General features: G+C 42.4%; 1 protein-coding gene across 2 annotated transcripts in view; it reads left to right on the top strand.

Moving 5' to 3' along the window:
• Window positions 1-22,326, top strand: part of TENT4B (terminal nucleotidyltransferase 4B) — a 51,393-nt gene that overhangs the window by 7,076 nt on the left and 21,991 nt on the right. For both annotated transcript variants that reach the window (XM_082232911.1, XM_082232910.1), the window contains exon 2: window positions 22,140-22,263. In XM_082232911.1, the coding sequence (XP_082089037.1) occupies window positions 22,140-22,263 (124 nt within the window). The remainder of the gene's footprint in view (window positions 1-22,139; window positions 22,264-22,326) is intronic.

Raw genomic sequence — 22,326 nt, 5'->3', positions numbered from 1 at the left:
TCTTTGCCAAAATGCAGTTGAATTTACTGGCCACCATTACCTGTATTTCATGGAGAATATAATCTTGCAGTACTTTTTTGCCCATAAAAGTATTGTACTATGTTCTTTCACACCACCCATTTTAATAATTTTCATTTTAAAAATAGTTTTTCATTATGCTTTGAATTTATTATTGAAGGTTCAGAAATACATGAGACAGTAGCTGGTTTAGCAAGGTGCATCAACAAAATGCATGTCTTAAAATAATTTGTACATACCACAGAGCAGTTGAACCCATTCTGTATTGCTGACTAATGGAACAGCTGTAGACAAGGCGATAAAGTTCTTATACAGGGATATCCAGAGAGGCTCCTGAGTAATGTCATCCATTAGTTGTGTACCAGTAAATTGAAAGGTAAGACAGTCCATTTGAATCTTTGCACAATAATCCAGTATCAGTTTTCCTCACCTGTCTAATGGTATGCTTCTTTTCCACAAAAATTGTTCCTCAAGCGGCTCACCACATATCAAATTAACAATAAGTATAACAATTCAAAAACATATTGGAAATGGTCATAATGTCAATAGGTAAACAAAAAAATCCATACAGCACTGTATAAAACAAGACAAGCTGAAAACTAAACAGAGAATGATGCCTAGCAGAGAGAAAATGTGTGTTGGGCGGGGAGGCGGAGAATCACCATTCCAAAAGGGTGTTTGTTCCACAGAGGTTCATTGTAACTAAATTGCATGCATTGGATGGGAACCACACTCTCATGTGTGGCAGTCGGTTCCTTCCCTGCTCTCATGTGCCTCTCCTCCCCTCTCTGAAGGTAAAAATTGCAGCTGCTCCTTCAAGCTCCACATGCAGTCATAGTTTTAATACTGCTCACATTCTCCTACATCATACATTGCTTTCCAGACACTTAAGAAACCACAAGCCAAATTTGACCACCTAGACTTTTGCCTGATAGCTTGTTGCCCAAGGAAGCCCTCCTCCTCTTTGCCCTGCACTTCATACCAGCCTTGATCCAACAACTTTCCCTTAACAGCAACAGCAAAGAAAAGACCGTGTGGACAGGGATTCCCTATAACCATGTTATCCAGTAGTAGCTCTCACACCACGTGGTGGCCAATAACTTTCACATTTGCTCATCAATTCAGGAGGCAGGTAGGGCTCTCGTGGTAGTCTTTGAAGTGGCAACACCACTTCCCTTAATTCCAAAAATACCTTCTAATCTAAATAGCTGCCTTAGTAATCAGCATTTATATTTTATACAATTTAGTGACAAAAATAATAATGATCTCACTTTATTATGGCCTGTTTCTGACATTCTATATGCGGAAATCTAGCAACATAGAATCAGCTGTCATGCTACTACATTTTGAAAACCCTTTGGGTCAACTGTATATATTTCATTATTCTCCAGAATGGTACGAGTAGCTATTAGGGTGATTTTTTGGTAGATTGGCAATATATGAAAAAGTTCACAGACCCATCCATTGATATTGCCTTGAGATTTATGGGTATAGGATGGTATAAAAATTTAATAATAATAATAATACCAGTAACCATTTTTTACCCAAATTAAATCACATTGAACATATTACTGCCCTACTCATTGTTTGATGACAGAGTACTTCAGCGTATTTCCCCAAAAATATTTATTTCTTATTGTTAATTCTACCAAAGCACATCACTTTTACTTTTACATTTACTTTCTCTAAATGTAATAAAATTAATTTGCAGTAACCATGCATTTTTCCCCCATCCAGAGTTCATTGGCGGAAATGAGCTAATTTTCCAGTATTGTAGTGCAAGTAAACATGAAGTTGCTAATAGATTGGAGACAAATTCATCTTTCCTTCCTTCAGCATAGTTCAGCAAAAAAAATCAGTCCACTTTGGAGAAATGAGATGGTAACAGTCTGAAATCTCTTTAATTTTCTCATTTTAAGGCCAAACGCATAAACTATATGAATATTTTGCTGTTTTTATTATTTAATCTCCAGCAGCATTGGTATTAAACATTTTTTTTCAGCACTGAAAGAGGGAGACAACACTATGTGATAATAGTTTAGTGTTCAGTAATATGAACATGACTGTGAACAGTGTTAGAAACTGGGATAGGAAAGCTAGGAGCCAAACGTCTTCTGAAACCTGGATTGTGAGCGCCAAAACAGAATGTCTAATCACCATGGGGTGGGTGTGTCAGCAACACTTTTTATTTATTATTTTGATCAAAATGAATTAATACGCAATTCACTTAAGTGACACATTGTTAATATCACATTTTTAGCAGAAATTGTTAATACATGTTTAATTTGGTGTTTACAGTAAGAATATCAGTACCATACTTCAGTTTTCAAAACACTCTACTCTTTATTGTTAAACTCCTTAACTTACTGCTGATCCTTAACATATGCTTTGAGGCTTCAAAGAAAATACATTTCAGCAATTCTTGAGTGTTAGCCAGGTGCAAAAAATGGCACCCAGATTTTTGGAGGTACTCACAAATGGAGAATGTTTAGGCGCAAAATGCACCTGGCACCTTGCTAATTTCAAACCCTGCCTGTGAGTAATCAAGAGGAGTAAATGATAGGGAAATCATTTCTCCTATTTTAATGTGCAATAGGGCCCAGGCATAGAACTAGGAAATCTGTGTCTGACTCTTCCACTGGAGTGTGTGAAATGGGTTCTCTCCCACTAAGCTATGAAGTCTCCCCTAAAATGCATACCTGAAGGTGCGCAGTCTCTTTAATTCCTGCCCCTTCCAGAATACTTCAAACTGCTGAATGGGTGTGCCCCATCCACAGCTTAACTACCGTATTTTTCGCTCTATAGGACGCACTTTTCCCCCTCCAAAAATGGAGGGGAAATGTGTGTGCATCCTATGGAGCGAATGCGCACTGACCCCTCTCGCTCTCCAGGCTTCAGGGATAGCCACCTGAAGCCTCCGGAACACAGCGGGAGGCCCTGCTGTTCTCCGGAGGCTTCGGGTTCCTTTTGCTGAAGCCGGGAGAGCAAGACTCTCCTGGCTTCAGCAGAGAGGAAGAGCGAGGGGGGGGGGAGGAGGAGCGCAGTCCAGGTTCCCTGTGCAGCCGTCTTAGCCCCATGCCTTGCCCCGGGCGGCAGCGTCACGGTGCCTCTTTCCTCCCCGGCAGCGCGGCCTACAGGGAGAAAGGAAGAGCGAGAGAGGGGAAGGAGGGGGAGCGCCGTCCAGGTTCCCCGCGCAGCCATCTCGCCCCCTGCCTTGCCCCGGGCGGCAGCGTCCCGGTGCCTCTTTCCTCTGCGGTGGCTGTGGCAGCGGCGGTAGCGGGCTCTGGGGGGGGGAAGGAAGAGCGAGAGAGGGGGAGGAGGAGGAGCGCCGTCCATGTTCCCTGCGCAGCTGTCTCGGCCCCGTGCCTTGCCCCGTGCGGCAGTGTCCCGGTGACTCTTTCCTCCGCGTCAGCCGTAGCAGCGGTGGCGGGATGGAGCGAGATGCACAGGCAGGACAGGCGGCGGCGGCCCGGGGAGTGCAGCGCGTCAGCCACCTCCCCTGTCTGGCCATTCATCGTTTTCTCAACGCTCCAGTTGAAAAGGTCACTTTTTAAACAAACAAACAAACCACCGGGAGCCCAGTAGGAAGTTGTTTGAGCTGACATTCTCCGCCCGCCCCCGTCCGGGCTGGGTGAGGCAGGCAAGCGGCGTGTCTCTCTCTCCCCCCTTTCTGGAGCGCACGGCCAATTTGGGAGGGAAGGGATGCTCTTCCGGGGTGGGGGATCCACTCCTGGTTGACCACCGTTGCATTGGGGGAGGCTGCGAACCTGAACAAGGAAGCAGATCCTGTGCGGGGCTGCACCGAGGAAAGGCGCGCTGCGTCGAAGGTTCCTATTGAACTCAATGGCGCTCGAGCTTAGTTCGCGGGGCCAGAGGACAAGCCTCTCTGGTCTACTCAGAAGCAAGTCTCAGCGATGCTGAGGGAATCTCACTCCCAAGATAAGTGTGCCGGCTGCTGCAGCCTCAGGCGCAGCAATCCAACTGTAGCTGCACTTGATGGCACACTTAGCTTACGTGGGAACGAAACCAAAATCAGGGACGGCGAAGCTGTGACATTCCAGGTGTTGCTGGGCTACAAATCCCATCACCGCTGGCTGATGGGAGCTGGAGCCCAACAATATATGGAGGGCTACATCCTCCCCACAACCTATATGTGGAAAAGAACTACAAAAAGGGGGGGAGAGAGATACTAGGCTATCAGAGATCGCAAAGCTCTTGCAAACTATTTTTAGCTGAGCTGAGAACTGGTGGTATCAGGAAATCCTTAAACGTGCTCATAAACCATGCAAGCAGCTTTAAATTTCACTTCTGCTTTTTCTTGAAATAAAGAGACGCAGGACAAACTAAAAGGGAACTCTGCACTGGTGGGACATTTAAATGTCTTGCTTTAGCCCTTTTGCAAAGAGGAATTTAAAATGCAGCATAGATTTTTCTGGTGTTTTCTTTTTTTACCACCCTGGCATCTTTCATGTTTAATAAAAGTGTTCTTGGTGAAATATGGAAGAAGAAAAAAGCAGAGATGGAGAGCTGCGCAGTGCCTCTTCAGCCAAGTGGGAGGAGAAATGGAAGGGGCTCTATTTCTCCTGCCGCTTCGCTGAAGGGGTGCTGAGCAGAGAGGGGGAGAATTTCCCCCCTCTTGTTCTCCCCCTCTAAAACAAGGTGCGTCCTGTGGTCGGGAGCGTCCTATAGTGCGAAAAATACGGGTAGTCCTTTTAAGGGTTGATCTGTTTTAAGGGAACCATTTATCTTTCCAGTCCCTCTGTACCCTTTTAAAGGAATCTTGAGCTGGAGGGTATTGTGGTCAGGATGTACCCCATCTGTGTTAGGCTCCAGCTGCCAATATGAATAGTCTTGTGTTGTTCCTGCACTCTGCTGTCATGCTTTCAAAAGTTACAGGGCAGCTTGAGAGCAATGCACACATTTAGGTGTCAGCCTTCCTTCCCTTTATCCTTCCACACCTCCCCATAGGTTTCTTGAAACCTACGTGTACACACATACACAACTTTTTCTGCATACCTGGAGTGCCTCTTGTGTTTGCAGGAACTTTTCTCTCTTGGAGGCTGAGTTTTGCTGTTGGTAGGCAGGGGCTGCCCACTTCACAATTAGAAGAAATGATGTTGAGGTTTTTCATCATTTCCCATATATATTCTCAGTCTGAAGGGCTTTTGAATTAGCTACACTGTTAACAGGGGTCAGCAACCTAAGGCCCATGGGCCAGAAGTGGCCCGCGGAGGTCATTTAACTGGCCCATGAGCCACCCCTGAACTGAGCTGCCCACTTGTGCGCTGCGCTAAACCAGCACAGCACAGGGACCTGCTTCCGAGGTGTCAGAAATGGCATCTCCGCATGTGCAGACGTTGAAAATCACAGGGGTGCTCGCACAATCCGGCCCACAGAGGGATCTCCGCGGGACCCATCCGGCCCAGACAAGATAAACCTTGCTGACCCCTGACTATTAATTTTACCTTTCTCCAATCCTGTTAACGTGTGGCAGATTTCTAGCACTGGCTAATCCATTATTGCTATCAATCTGTTGGTGCCAAAAAGTACTTTGCAGACTTTCACCTTCAAGCTAGCTAATTACCAGCAAATCTGATAATGCCACATGTCCCAAGGTAGCAGTGCTTTTCTTACTGCGTTTCCCATATAGAGTAACTTAAAGCCTTCAGATGGTCCCATTTTGGGTGTAAGCTTTTCCATAACTTTTATAGCAGTTACCTTACTCTTTCTGTGCCAGCTATGTATTTATATTCAAAGATATATGTGTACTAGCCTTTCAAATAATTTTCAAGGTGTTATATATATTAATGAGATGTAAAACAATGTGAAATCCAATAGAAATATTTTTTTTTAAAAAAACTGAACACCATAAATGACACAGCAGTTGATAAAGTTGAAGCCAGAATTCAAATGTGAGCAGCAATAAAAGTTCTAATGATTGAAGGTCTGGGCAAATAAAAAAGTTTATATGGCAAGTAAAGGTCATGAAAACGGGTACCAGGTGAGCCATCCTGGGTGGGGGAGAAGCATCCTATAGCTGGTATACCAGCACCAAAGAAGCTCTCCCCAATACCCACTTGCCTCGGATCATTATAATGGTCATTCAGGTTCATGTGGCAGCAGATTCCTAGGTTTCATTCGGTATTCCAGGGGTCAGTAACCTTGATGGGCACATTTGGAATTTTGAGAAAGTGTCACAAAATGGATGCTATGGGGGTGTGGCATAATACAAAATGGCAGCCACATCTAAAGAAGCAGAAAAAGACAAATTATGCGAGTATTTCCTGCCCACCGGCACCCTTCTTTAATAATGGGGGGGAAAGGCACCTATATCAGCCACCACTGTACTTGCTCACATGGAGAAGTTCTTTATACCTCTCCTCTGTTCGGAGTGGGAGGGAGGGTGGATGAACAAACCTGGCATCCAGTGAAATTCAGGCATGTTTAAGAGTGTGTGGTCCATGTAGGAGAGGGCGAGCCGGTGCAAGTAGGAACTGAGCAGAAAGAGTAAACACTTTCTGGTGCATTGTTGATTTTGGGGGGGTTATATTTACAGAGACCTTTTGCAGGTACCATAGGCAGTACTGGCTTTGGTGCCTGCAGGTGCCATCTTAGTGACCCCTGCTGTATATTATGCAGTGTACAGGGGTTTAAATATTAAAACCAGCACTTTGAAACAGTCAGGAAAATACTGCAGTTGATCCAGAACTGATGAGATTTACAGTGGTACCTCAGGTTACATACGCTTCAGGTTACAGACTCCGCTAACCCAGAAATACTGCTTCAGGTTAAGAACTTTGCTTCAGGATGAGAACAGAAATCGTGCTCTGGCGGCGTGGCGACAGCAGGAGGCCCCATTAGCTAAAGTGGTGCTTCAGGTTAAGAACAGTTTCAGGTTAAGAACGGACCTCCGGAACGAATTAAGTACTTAACCCGAGGTACCACTGTATTTATTTTTTAAAAAATAAGATTTTATTAAAGTGTATCTCATAATACAATAAGATAAAAGAAACCAATCTAAATAAAAAGAAAAACACACAGAAAAAGGAAACAGAAAATGCAGAGTCCTCTCTTAACCCATGTCTCACACTGAGTGATGGACCCTCGTAGCTCTTACCTAGGAGCTTTCCTTTCCTTCTCCCAGTCTCTCATCCTGGAAGGTCTTCCCTTCCCTGCCTCTCATTCAGGGTCCTTCCACCAACTATCCACCCCCTTCATGTGTGTGTAATCCTTAGACCCCAAAAATGGCCCAGAGTAGGGGACACCAAAGGAAAACCTAAAAAGAAAATAAAAAGAAAAGAAGAAAATAAAAAGGACTTCTGATTTTCTGTCTGTCAGTTACATGCAAGAAATTATTCAAAATATCCACTTTACAATGACATCCAACTGATCTACTTTCTGTTAGGCAATATTTCCTCAATCTTCTGACCCAAATGTCTTGGATTATTTCCTTTTCTTTTTCACACAAATGTCAGCAATGGTTTTTCTCTTCTCAAACCTATCTGCTTTGTCTCCAATAACCTCAACAACCATTCCTCCGTATTAAACAATAAGTCTTTCCATCTTTGTCCACACAAAAGTCTCTCTGCTGTAATCATATATTGAGATAATGTTTGATAGTTCTTTTCTTGTTATATAGTCTTTAATTCACACCCAAGAACTGGTGAGATGTGTTCCGACTGGCCAGTTACATGTTCTGAATCAACTGTAGTAGCCTAGTCTTCAATGATATGTACAACATCCATTAAATATGACTTGGATGTTATGGGTCACAATGACCAGCCGGGGTTTATCTAAAAGGGGCTGCAACTTGTGCTGAGACCTTAGCTGCTGAAAGGCCTTTTGTACAAGAGATGCTACTCAGACATTTTTGAAGATACTTTTGAAGCCTCTAGGCTAGTGTGGTGCATGCCGCAGGCTCATAATGTCTTCCTTTGTCTACATAGAAAGGGGGAGTTGAGCCTGGGATCTCATGAGGAATCATGGGAGTGGCTCATCCCAACAGCTACCATTGAGGTGATGCTTTTGTGGCCAGTTACGGTACATAACCTGATTTAGTTGTCCTATTTCACTTCACAGGCAATACTTTCTCCTGAAACGGGCATCTCTTCTGACAGGTATAGCCCTTTCGACAGAGAGCTCCAACAAGGGAGTGATGAGGTGCAGCTATCACATAAAATCAATGGTGTGATAATTATGGATTTTATGGTTTAGGTTTCGTTAGTTTTTACCTGCTGATAGAATACTCACTCACAGCAGAAAACTGCCTGTGTTGCACAGTTGTCATTGACTTGTCATAGTGTGGTTCCGGTTATAGAATGCATTATGCTCCTCTGTGACTTCTGCCATGTAAGCTACTACACTTGGATGCCACTCTGTCTGTTTGTCTGTCTCTTTGACTGTCCCATTCAGGCAGTAACTAGTCTCCTTTATTACAGTTTATTTTTGTGACTCTATTATTGTGAGTTCTCTTCCAAAAAATGGGAGCTCATAATGTGAATGCAGTTGTACTTTTACACAGGAGCAAATTAAAAACAATTATAATGAAAGTCTGGCTACTTGTACATTGCTTTTTCAACAGATAGTGTGAATTATTCCTGGAGAGCCAGTGTGGTGTAGTGGTTAAGAGCGGTAGTCTCGTAATCTGGTGAACCGGGTTCGCGTCTCCGCTCCTCCACATGCAGCTGCTGGGTGACCTTGGGCCAGTCACACTTCTTTGAAGTCTCTCAGCCCCACTCACCTCACAGGGTGTCTGTTGTGGGGGAGGAAGGGAAAGGAGATTGTGAGCCGCTTTGAGACTCCTTAAAAGGGAGTGAAAGGCGGGATATCAAATCCAAACTCTTCTTTTTCTCTTCTTACTGCACCGGGGAAATGAAATCAACATTGCATTATGTTCTATAAGGCTACAGGCCATGCCAGTCTTCGTTTGATTGTTTCCCTTTGCTGATAAGGAAATATTTATCAAAATCTTGATACTTTTGCGTGTGTACATGGAGCAGGGCAGTTAATATTTGAATATTTTTCTTTATAGTAGCCTATGCTTTTGAAATCCGCTTTGAGCAACTGGATTTCGCTCAAATGATAGCTGATAGCTGCCGAATATTGAATGCATGTGCCCTGGTGCAAAGATATTTGGTTAGTTGGCAACCCATATTTCTTATATGGTTGGTAGTATGAGGCCAGTCAATAGTGGTCTTCAGAAAGAAGGGCTTTTCCTTAGCTGTGAGGAAAACCCAGTTATTGTTGGACCTGAAAGAGAGTAGTATTCTTCTGGGATACATTGTAATTGTTGTTTGAAATGTGCAACCATCTAGGTCATTTGTGCTGGCTGGTCATGCAGTCATGGATACTGAGAAATATGTGTTGATTTTAGTTTCCAGGTCCTAAATCAGGGGTAGGAAAAGGTTGGCCCTTCAGAAGTTTCTGAACTTCAGTTCCCATCAGTCTCAACCCACATGACCAATCAGGGATGATGGGAGTTGTCATCCAGAAGCACTTGGGGGCACGGCGGCAGAGGTTTCCCAGCCCTATCTAAATGAAAGAAGTGGATTGCTGTCTAGGAAAAATGTGCCTAAAGACTGATTTTATTTTTTTTTAAAAAAAAAGATTAATTAGATGTAAATCGTTAAATCAACTACTATGCCTATGAACAAAAATACTCACCTGATTGCCTGTGGTGTAGAAATATTGCTTTCCGGTGACTATGGTTGTCCCTAGTTTCTGACTGCACTTTATGGCTGGGGGTGGTGGTGACAGTAGACAGGGAGAGAGAGGTTGAGCACTGCAAACCCTGCTCTGTTTGTCCACCTGAGCAAACACCGTAGGATATCTTGGCTGCACTTTCTCTTCCCCACTCTTGCTCCAAGTATAGATGGACACAGAAAGTCCGCTCCATGTTCATTCATAACAAGGAGGGCTATCTTCTTCCAGCCTTTGAGTCTATAACCATAAGTTTGAAAGGGTGGAGGAGCAATTGTTGTTAGACATGAAAACAATGTAGTACAAATGGTAGCTGTTGTCCTCGGACACCCCCTTGTTTATTTAGCTAGTCCTACTGATTAATGTCAATTAATTTCATTGATTCTACTCTGAGTAGACCAAGCATTAGCTACCACCCTTTATTTTTACAAGGCAAGTTTTCTAATTTTCAAAGTAATTTATAGTCTTCATATTTGTACCTGTAGAAGTAGGACTATTGTTTCCATTTTACAGATGGCAAATGTATATCATGGCAGAGACAGGAGTCAATCTCAGGTCTACCAGATTCAAATTTGCAATACTATCCACCCACTCATGTTTGCTTTCACTGTCCATTTGGCCTTTGACATTTTATTTCATGTTCAACTTGAAATTTGTGCCCTACAATGACCTTCAGGGCAAATTCCAATGTTGCAAAGTTTCATAACTTTACAAGTGTGCAACTGCTGTTTTTGGGGTGTGCGTATACGTACAGGGTTGCAAACTGAATGAAAAGATTGTGATCTTTTGAGAAGTTACTCATGGAGATTTTAATTGTATTCTTATATGCCCAGAGGAGAGATGAATAGCTCAAAAGTTATGCATACTACTCTCCATCATGTTTCTGCAAGTGGAAATATTTTCAAGCAATTGGCAAGGCATGGTTATAGAAACTTGGCCTTCCTATATTTGGCAGTACTCCTATCTTTGTTTATTACTAGAATTATATGGCTACTTATCAACACATGTTCCCTGGGTAGCATACGGGGCAGAGAATAAAATGCAAGATAATAATTACAAGCATCAAGAAAGATAATAAAATGCAGCATAGAGCTTTTTAAATAGCTCAGTAAAATAAAACACAATGAGAGCCCAGAATTTGCAAGTTTAAAATGCTAGGTGTTTAAAAGGCCTGGATGGCTATGAAGATCTTCACCTGCTGCCCAAGAAACAATAAAGTAGGTACTAGTAGGGCCTCTATTTGGAGGTTATTCTACAACAAGTGTTCTACAGCCAAGAAGGCCGTCTTCCTAATAGTCACTTGTATCACTTTACAGGGGCACACAGACTCCAGTTCCATCGGCCAGCATGGCTAGTGGTCAAGGACGATGAAAGTAGGAACCCAACTCCATCTGGAGGGCCTCATTTTCCCAGCTCCTGCTTTAAAGTTTCAAAACACCACTTTAAATTCAGCCCGGAAACTAGTGAAGCTGATAAAACACTGGCATAATGTAATTGAAATGGCCAGCTCCAGTTAATAATCTTATGGTCCCATTTTGAACCAACTACAGTTTCTAGATAATCGTTTAAAGGCATTGCAGTAGTTGGAAATTACCAGTGTGTCTGTAACCGTGGCCAAGCTATCCCCATCCTCATATGGTCATAACTGGTGTATCAGATGAAGGTGATTAAAGTTGTTTTGAACCACATAAGCTCCTTGTGCTTCTAGTGACAATGTTTGATTCCCAAACACTCCAGAACAGCAAACACTCTGATCCTTTGTGGGCAGTGCAGCCCCTTTCAGAACAGTTTGAACACCAACAACCAAGAAACACCCACCAGCAATACCTCCTTGTCTGAACTGAATATCAGTTTAATCCCTATCCAGTCCTTTACTGTACTTTAGCACTGCTTCTAGAAGTGATAAGTCAGTGTATGTTCCGTGAATCAAGTGTACACCAAGATTTCTTCCCTGACCCATACAAAGTCCTGCAGTTGTATGTGACAACTCGCTCCTTGGCTGAAATCTATTCCAGACGAAATTTCTTGGCAGGCAGTATGTAGCCTGTTTATGCCTAGTTTAGAAGGTTTCAGCAGTGCTTTGTCTTACTCATTTTTGATGATTTTTCTGCAAATTGAACATCTTTCTTAATCCTTCTCCTTTCCCGAGGAACTTGGCATAGTAAGAATGAAAAACTCAGCTGACTTATCCCGCTGGGCAACACACTGAGCTATGTAACCTTCCAGTTCTTACATTCCCAGGGATGAAATTCCTAAATGACCTTGTCAATTCTTTGAAATGAAACTTGATTACAATCTGAGCTTTGGTGTAGTATTAAAAGGCTTACTAGACTGTTTCAACATCAAATATCAGTTGATCAAGATTGCCCAAACATTTCTTTAAACTCTGCTTTTAATAATAACACAGTTAAGAAATGTAGTTCAAAATAGCCAAAATAGGTTGAGTCTGTCGCCACAACCAAATATCATGGCTTAAAAGGACAAAATTGAGGTGCAAATCATGATTTTTTGCTTCTTTTGGCCATAAAATTGCATTGATACACAACTAGGGATGATTGCAAATCATGTGGTCATTCTCTCTCTCTGGTAGTTCAGTATTAGTACAGGGGAATCCCTGCTTCCACAGGGGTTCCTGGCTGCCACACGTGCCAGTGGGATGGGTGCAAATCCAGTCCATCCCGCTCTGCTGTGTTCTGCTCCCACCCTGCTCCCTTTGAGTGCTGAACACGGCATGTGTGCCAGCAGTCATGCACATGCTGATCGCACACGCAGGTGGGAAGGTGCCTGTATTACTTAGGAGGCATGGCAAGAAATATTTTAAATCCTGTTATACCAGCATCAAATGTATAGGTGACAAGCTTACTACACAGAGATGATGAAATTCATAAGCTTCAGTGGCAGGGATTTTTCCAGCTCTGTTGTTAACAATACCAGTGCTATCTAATCCTGGTGTTAAAATTGAGCATTGGTGATCATATCTATACTTTTGTCAGGAGTATGTACTGCTAATAACCATTAATTATACAAGGCCAGATTTCCCCCCAAAAAACCTATTATTGAAGTTGCATGTAAAAAAGATGCATTTCAAGATACGACTATTGACTCAGTATAGAATTTATGGGGAAATCTGCTTTTAAAGTGGTGGCATTTATTTAAGCATTTCCCTTGAGTCTAGCTTTAATGAAGAAAAGATCATTCAAATGGAAATATTTTGTGAGGTAAGACGGTGAAGGTTAGAGTGTCGGACTAGGATCTGGGAAACCAGGGTTCAAATCTCCTCTCAGCCAGGAAGCTCCCTGGGTGACCTTGAGCCAGTCATTGCCTCCCAGCCTAACTTCCCTCACTAGGTTGTTGTGGAGATTAAATGAGGACAGGGAGAACCATGTACACCACTTTGAAGTCATTGAAGAAAAAGGATACAAATGCAATGAATGAATAAACAGCATGATAAGAAAAACTATGCAAATAGCTTACATAGCAACTGTTGAAAATTATGCTTTTTTTTTTTTTTGCTTAAGTTATATAAGAATTAATGCGGTAAATACTGTATTGGAATTGTCCTTCAGATCACTGATATGTTGGTTTCTCTGTTCTCCCATTGGTGAAAGTAATATTTAAAGAGCTGATTTTTGTCTGCTGAGACCAAAAAATAAAAATAAAAATTTTGACCCTTCTCTAGCTAAACTTAGTTGTGACTAAGGCTCAAACCAAATGTAATGGGCCAATCATGTTTGCATTCATGTGTGTCCGCTAGTCACACTTAAAGCGAATGTGTGTGTCTTTTCACCCCTTTCTTTATTATTTTTGTATGAAAAACAATGTGTGGGCATGGGGAGCAAAATCACACACCCCACCTGCCCTCATCTATTCAAGCAGCATTTTCACCAGCCTGACTCACTTTTCTTAATTATGCGATGGGTTGAGAGAAAAGCACTTGAAGCATCAGAGCAAAGTGAAAATGGTGGACTAAGCACATGGGGCTAAGCTTCATTCGCCCCTTAGTTCCATTTCATGTGGATAAGGCTTTATATACAATTTGTGCATTTCTCTGGTGGCATGCAATTTAGCCCCAAGTTCCATTGAAACCAGTGGAAAAAGTTAGTTGCCACTATTTTTTGTGGGACTTTTCATTGGATTTGGGCTTTTAAGTTCAAGGTGTGTTAAAATGTGCTCCTGAGTTTGAAAGGCATAGTACAAAAATAGAGTGCACAGCAAATTCTCAAGATGAGCTGTGAGTCTGGCTTCCTCCCAAACAGACATGAATACTGACAAATTGAATGCTGACATAGCTGTCAGTCTTGACTCTTGCATGCTTTGAGTAAGCTATCTATATATTTTTTTAGTGTAAAACTGCTTCAGGCACTGGCGGGGAAGGGGGACAGAGTTTCTTGGTGTCAATTTAGGGATCAGGCAGTTGATGCAGTGTGTAGCCAGTTGCTGTGTTAAACTTCCATGACTGGTTTTTTTAGAGCCTGAACCCAGTAACCGATAGGTGTGTTTGTATTAAACAAAAGCAATTTTTTTCTAAAAACATCACACAGGTCTTTTCACTAAAAGTAAGAGATGCTTCTTTGTGAACGACAAATCTCATGGCCTTCAGTGAGTCTTTCATGTAATGATAATAACTAGCTAAAGGCTTTGTAAGAAACTCTTACAAATTGCTCCAGAATTCATTTATATTCAGTATTCTTTAAACCCAGCATTGCCTTCAAAATGACTTGCAGGCCGCTTACTTTTCTACAGCCGTCTTTTTTGAGTTTGAAATAATACATTTATTGTGCAAACTGCACTAAAGGCAGCTTGGGGAACCTTTTATGAAGTTGAAATAAATAAATAAATTGTCCAGTAGCAGTTGGTCTCTAAGATGCTAAAGGTAAAGGTAAAGGGACCCCTGACCATTAGGTCCAGTCGTGGCCGACTCTGGGGTTGCGGCGCTCATCTCGCTTTATTGGCCGGCGTACAGCTTCCGGGTCATGTGGCCAGCATGACTAAGCCGCTTCCGGCAAACCAGAGCAGTGCATGGAAACGGTGTTTACCTTCCCGCTGGAGCGGTACCTATTTATCTACTTGCACTTTGACATGCTGTCAAACTGCTAGGTTGGCAGGAGCAAGGGACCAAGCAACAGGAGCTCACCCGTCGCAGGGATTCGAATCGCTGACCTTCTGATCAGCAAGTCCTAGGCTCTGTGGTTTAACCCACAGCGCCACCCGCGTCCCCTCTAAGGTGCTACTGGACAATTTATTATTATTATTTATTTCGACTGCGTCAGACCAACACGGCTACCTACCTGAATCTTTTATGAAGTAATACTGAAAGTATTCTAGAACACTTTTGTTTGAACTTTTAACATCTTGGAATTATATTATTTATGTAGGTTTCTTTCTTTTTTAAAAAGGGAAACCTTAAATTATAATGAATTATTAGTGAGGTAGCAGAAATAGTTGGGGTTGGTGCAAATGACCCTACAAGCCGGGCTCCACAGCTGCTGTCTGAGCTCGGAGCTCTCAACATCCCCTTGTTGGTTGAAGCTGCTGTGCAGCCATTATAATTACTTTATTATTTATTGAATTTTTATAACGCCCTATACACGGAGGTCTCGTGGTTGCCTCCTGTCTGCTTGTCTTTCTGTTGCAGGAAAGGCGACCGGAGTCCTTGCTGATTTAGCTACTGGGCAGCTGAAGAAGCTTCCTGCCTGCCTTTCTTGAGGAAAAAGAGGCATAACAGTTGCTACCTTGGCCATTCAACCATGCAGTGGTTCAACCAAGTGCTGCCCTTTCCTGCTGGGTGATTGGGGAGAGGGTTTGGTTCTACATTGCCAGTGCACTCCAGGTGCCTCACCAATGCACCATCCAAAAAGACCCCGGCCTTCTTCCCAAGCTTGGAGCTTGGGAGGGGGCTGGATATCTCCATGCACCTGTTGGGGCTGAAATTACGCAGCTCTACAGTTCAGGAGCAAAGCTGGGGGCTCACCATTCTTGCCAGACGTTTACAGCACACTTACCATGTTGAGGGAAGATGTGGAAGCACGATTGCTATGTTGTTCTTATCAAAAAGGCTCAATCCTTCTGATGAATTTTAATTTTGTTGAAATTAATCTTGAGAATTAAGACAATGTGCCACTCTTCCGTTTTCTCTACGATTCCAGTCCATGCAATACTGGCGGCACTGTTCTTGTTGAATGGGTGCCTCTGTGGCAGACATCTCTGATCCGGAAAAGGAACACAAGTAGCCATCCGTGTCAGAGATTGTTGCCTAGGACAAGCACTGCTGTCTCCATAGCCCAACTACCTTTCATACTGAGATATATCGCTGGGTTTTTTTTGTTTTTTAAAAAAAGGTAAATTAAGAGGTGGCTGACTCCAGTGTTTCAAAAACAGCAACAGCAGCGGCAGCAAAAGAAAGAACTGTTTGGTGAATTCTCCAAATTTACATAAACCTTAGTTAACATTGTTCAGTTATAATATTGCATTAATTACATTTCAAAAATACATTGTTTCACAATAAAGGTTCACTAGTTCGTGTCTGTATCTAGGAGATGTAGCAGATCTGCTGATAATGTATCTTTTTTGTTCTAGCAAGAGGTAATGCTTCCAAAATACTTGACCAACATGTTAGGATGTTTATCTTTGGTAAGTTTTAAAAGCAAGACTGAGGGAGTTTTTTAAAACAACAACAACACACCAAACATTTTGATGTTCTGATTGAGGAAGTAAAACACCCTAATCCTCAAGATTCCCATCAGTCCTAGCCAGCATGACCAGTAGTCAGGAGTGAAGGGCAGTGTAATCTTTGAGGCGGCCCCTGCAAGAGCATCTGCCTGGGTAGTGGTGCCTGCAACAAAAGTGAGGTGGAGGCTGAATAATAATAATAATAATAATAATAATAATTTATTATTTATACCCCGCCCATCTGGCTGGGTTTCCCCAGCCACTCTGGGCGGCTTCCAAAAGAATATTAAAATACTATGATACATCAAACATTAAAAGCTTCCCGAAACAGGGCTGCCTTCAGATGTCTTCTAAAAGTCTGGTAGTAGTTGTTCTCTTTGACATCTGGTGGGAGGGTGTTCCACAGGGAAGGTGCCACTACCGAGAAGGCCCTCTGCCTGGTTCCCTGTAACTTGGCTTCTCGCAGTGAGGGAACCGCCAGAAAGCCCTCGGTGCTGGACCTCAGTGTCCGGGTAGAACGATGGAGGTGGAGACGCTCCTTCAGGTATACTGGACTGAATCCAGCAACTTATCTGTAATTGATGAAGCTCATCATCATGTGTTATACAGCACTGCCTTGTGTTGAGGCAGAATACAGTGGTACCTCTGGTTGCGAACGGGATCCATTCCGGAGGCCTGTTCTCAACATGAAAAGAGCGCAACCTGCAGCGGCGCATCTGCGCACACACGGGTTGCGATTCGCAGCTTCTGCGCATGCGCGTGGCGACATTTTGCGCTTCTGCGCATGCACGAGCAGCAAAACCTGGAAGTAACCCTTTCCAGTACTTCCGGGTTTCCGCAGGACGTAACCTAAAAGAGCGTAACATGAGGTATGACTGTAGTGTCCAATAGGAAACTAGTTTGCTCCCCAAAGGAAGTTCATTTTTCTGCCTTTGTGGGTGGTGTGCAGCAACATCTGGAGAACCACAGGTTCTTCACCCCTGCTATAATTCAGCCAAGTTTGACATAATTGGAGGAATGTATACCATGCTAAGGGGTGCGGGTGGCGCTGTGGGTAAAAGCCTCAGTGCCTAGGGCTTGCCGATCGAAAGGTCGGCGGTTCGAATCCCGCGGCGGGGTGCGCTCCCGTCGTTCGGTCCCAGCGCCTGCCAACCTAGCAGTTCGAAAGCACCCCCGGTGCAAGTAGATAAATAGGTACCGCTTACCAGCGGGAAGGTAAACGGCGTTCCGTGTGCTGCGCTGGCTCGCCAGATGCAGCTTTGTCACGCTGGCCACGTGACCCGGAAGTGTCTCCGGACAGCGCTGGCCCCCGGCCTATAGATGTGAGATGGGCGCACAAACCCCAGAGTCTGTCAAGACTGGCCCGTTCGGGCAGGGGTACCTTTACCTTTACCTTTATACCATGCTAAATGACTGTCAGTTTATTGTATTTTATGCTGTCTTTTTAAAATACACATGTCCCCATTATGAGCTGTGCTAGAATTAGCATTTCTGTGTTCAACTTTGGATATAAAGATGTACTTTGGAAACTATAAGTGGCACCCAGTGCTAGTCCTACTTAGAGTAGACCCATTAAAATGAACAGACGTGGGTAATAGGCCATCTGCATTTTGAGAAGATGACTTTCAGTCAGTAAACTTGCTGCCAGTGCAATCTCCATACTCTATGTCTATTGTGGAATAAATTATTTAAAGATAGGAACCTATCTGCCAGAATTAGGAGAGAAGCAAAATCACAAGACATGGCTTTCTACCCCAACATGCATTCTTGGGCTGAAATAAGTTTAATGAGTAGCAACTTGAACTTTAATCAGTTGGGAGAAACTGACTGCTGAAAGAATAATCTTCTTACTGCTGTTGTGTATTGACATGTTTGAAAATCATATGTTTCTGGCTATTTCAGATTAACTATTAGTGCTGCTATGCAGGATTCTTCAAGGGTTTGTTTGTTTGTTTTGTTCAAATACAGTTTGTGTTCATAGGTAGTAAAAAAAACCTAAAAACTTAAGATTAAAAAAATTCAGATTCATAGGTGTCACCATCATATTTTTATGCACCTGCAAAATATTTAGTCCACACCTTAAGACGTTTGACTAAAGCCTACAAATTATAGAGGAGACAATTTCCCATTTGTCCCCAACCCAGTGGTTATAGCAAAAGCTAAAAATGCATTTGAAAAATACACATCCAGGCATTTTGGCCAGTTGTGAATCCTGTGTGTTTGCCAAAATTTCCTTTGTTAGCATTAACATTCAATGCCAACCTTTTGTGTGTGTGTGTGTGTGTGTGTGTGTGTGGTGAATCTTTATAGCTGAGCAGAGTGTGGCTCTCAGGCATTTTGTATGTTTCTCAGGGTACTGAAATTCAGAGAAAAAAATACTGGTTTTTGGCAGATACCCTAGAAAATGCTAGTTATTTCTGACCAGCACTGTTTAGCAAGGTTTCCTGAATTAAGAGTTGTACTTACTATACTTGAAAGAACCGTTTATATCAGTGGCTGCTAGTTTTGTATTCAGAAGTATTAAGTGGAAGTTGAAAAGAGAAGGGGGGGGGACTTGATTGAAACTGCTAATTGGATCTCCATTCCTCCATGTATCAATCCAAGTATTTATGAGTGAACTAGGATATAGTTGTTTGTCCTACAGATTGTGGGTTCTGAATGTTGAAGGACGACAGAAGACCCAACTGACTTGTCATAGATGGTCTCTTTAGGGCTTCCTTGGAGAGAGGAAGACTTACTCTATTGTTGGGAACACACTTCTACACCCTTCTTCTGATGTTGTTAGTAGAAATAGGTTTTAACACTTTGTGGTTGGTTTTCACCATAAAGGCTTGCTGAAATCCATAATAACTCTTGTTTGGAATATGGGGTTGCATTTGATGCCCTATTGTCTTTTGAAACATGAAGATGATTAAACTACTTTAACTTAGGAAAGCCAGTTAATTATCTAACCAGCTTTACTGAGTTTAAAAAAGTAGTTAAATCCAGGTTGTCTACCCCAGACTAGAGCAATGAAATTTACAGTTTGGGGGAACTTAACACATATATTACAGCAGTTCTTAAAGAGGTAATTTTTGTAAGTATCAAATCTCACATTGAACTGCTTTAATATTGACAAATGTCCCCCAAACTGCAGATTTCATTGCTCTAAGCAAGGAGCAGACAACCTGATGCCCTCCAAATGTGCTGGACTACAACTTCCATTATGCTGGACCATTGAAGCTGGCTGTGGCTGATGGGAGTTGGAGTCGAGAGCATCTGCAAAGGCTGCCTACCCCTGCTCTAATCTGTGCACGGCTGCTGCTATTTGGAAATTTAGAAAACTTGTTCATTGGGTTAGTGTTACGTGTGAAGAAGTTACAAATAAAACTATCATGGTAAAATAGGCCTGAGTCAATTGAATTTTATTGATGTTCAGTTATATTATTTATATCGTTATATTTGTAGATCATTGCAGCTTCACAACTTACCTGTGAAAGTAGATGAGCCTGAGAGAGAGCAACTTGGTCACCTTTTAAAATTATCCCTCTGCTGCTAGAATTAGACCTGAAATGAGTCTCTAATACAAGGCTTTTTGGAGTTGAGATGGGATATTTTTGGCATGGGGGTCACAGCTGGAGGGGGAAATGGTTAGCCCTCACCTTCCCAGCTGTGACCCGCCCCCCAGGTCCCCCATGCTTCAGTCAGCCTTGAAAAAAGCCTTGCATTGACTGCAATATAGGGTGGAGGAGTAGGGTGAAGTGGGGAGCCTGGGCCCATGCTTAGTGCAGATGCATAGTTGGCAACTCATAAACTTGACAATTGGAGCACCTTTAATAAAACAATTGCTCAAGTAAACTCTAAACGGTTTGGGGTTTTTTGGCTTAGTTCCATATCTTGATAATTCCCATTGTTTGTGTATCATGGTGACTTGTAACATTTTCAAAAAATAGAATACTTTTCTTATAAGCTTCTCTTTTTATTTGCATTTTTTCTTGATTCTGAAACTTTTGGAAAGCTTTGCATGTTTTCACTTATGATGAAGTGGACCACATAGTGAAAAAGGGGGGGAAATTGTTTTCTGAACAATGTGATATGTAACCTGTGTGCTTTTTAAAATTAACTCAGGAAAAGAACTCCTAGAAGAACATTGTAGACATTCCATAGATATAGCTAGTTAACTCAAAAGAAGTCTGCTTTTTCATCAAAAGGAAGCAGTTAGATGCACTAGTTCTTGCTTGAGAAAGGGAGAACTGTGGGTTCTTGTGGAGTAGACAAAAAGCAACCAACACTAACTTGGCCAGAATTTTTTGCATTCTGTATCCTGTGGCTACAGCATCTCTGGATGTATGTGTGTGGCTAACCATTTATATTTATCCCAGAGCCTGATGTGGGTGACTTCCATGCTCTTTACGCTCAACTTCTCCATAATTTTTAATTTTTAATAATTTTTAATCGGGTATAGACTAAACCAGGGATGGGGAACCTCTTACCCTGGAAATGTTGGATTCCAACTCCCATTAGCCCCATCTTGTATAGCCAATGGCCAGGTAGGATGGAACTGTGGTCCAGCAAACATTTTGAGGGTTCAACTGATGTTACACTGGCACAAAATTTAGAGTAGGTCCCGTTCCCTCTCCTTCAGTCTTTTCATCACACCCTTTCCAGGAAGGTGTTCCTGCAGACATGCAATAGGTGTAAAAGCTGGCATATATTTATTTAACTTATTTCCAAACTACAGTTTGTATAATTACCTGGAACATAGCCAAGCTTTGAGTTACTGCTCAGAAATGTGATGTAAAAAATGGCTATTCACCTGTTGTCGATAGCAGAGCTTTCCTCATAGGGATGACACTTCTTACTGGAAGAATCAGGCAGGGTCCTCAAAAGCCATTTGCCTAAGAAATGGCTGCCTTGGTCTGAACAGTCATAAAGGTTGGAAAGTTGGTATGGGGTTGCCCGTATACTCTGAAACTCTGAATTGATACCTGGGGTGACACCTTTGCGGCATTGTTTTTTGGCATGTGCTAAAAGCTTTTACTTTTTTGGGGGTGGGGAGTAGATCAGCTTATTTTTACCATTTTTATTTGTATTTTTAATGTGTGGTATGTTTTATGTAAACTGCTTAGATGTTTTGATGATTTAGTGGCACGCAAATCTGGTTAAATAAAAAAACCAGAAGTCCTGTTGAAATCTGTGGGACCAAAGACACAACTACACTTACCCAGCAAAGATTGGTTTCCAAGTGTGAATGTCTGGATGAGGGGCAGTTGTGGGTTACCTGTTAACCCCAGGATTGCCTCCTTTCAACCCACACCTCCTGCACGGCCTGCTTTTTATCTCAGAGCTTGAAAAAAATAAGATGAACATTGTCCAGTGGAAGGAGTTGCAGAGATGAATCTTAGGGTGACAAAAGTATTAAAAGAGCCCCTCCTGCCTGCTAGTATCCTGCCTGCTAGTATATCTCTGCAAATACTTCGCCTCAGCAGAGCATTTTGAGGCAAACACTAGTTTGTACATTTCCTTTTCACTTTATGAGTTGTAGGTCTGCTCTTATAAGTGATTTTAAATTGGTTGAGACTGTTATCCTTACCAGACTTGGGCTGTAATCCAAAGCACACGTAATGTGGATGCAAGTCCCATTGAACACAGTTGGACTTACTTTCAAGTATGCATGTACAGGATTGGTGTTAAAGATTACAACTGAGACACTGTTCTTATTTTAGTCATATTGCTGTGTAATTAGTCTAACTCATCTCTCTCTTCTTTTTCAGTCTTCATGAAGAAATCATTGATTTCTACAAGTACATGTCACCCAGACCTGAAGAAGAAAGAATGCGAATGGAGGTGGTGAATAGGATAGAAAACGTTATAAAGGGTCTATGGCCCAATGCTGATGTAAGGTTAACAAAATTCTGTTGTACTTTACTATTTTAAATATTTCTATGTCTGCTTGATGAT

This window comes from Podarcis vaucheri (assembly GCF_965113315.1).
Source record: "Podarcis vaucheri genome assembly, chromosome: 7".
Lineage (NCBI taxonomy): Eukaryota > Metazoa > Chordata > Lepidosauria > Squamata > Lacertidae > Podarcis > Podarcis vaucheri.
The sequence above is the reverse complement of the archived record's forward strand: the minus strand, read 5'-3'. Positions and strand labels throughout refer to the sequence as shown.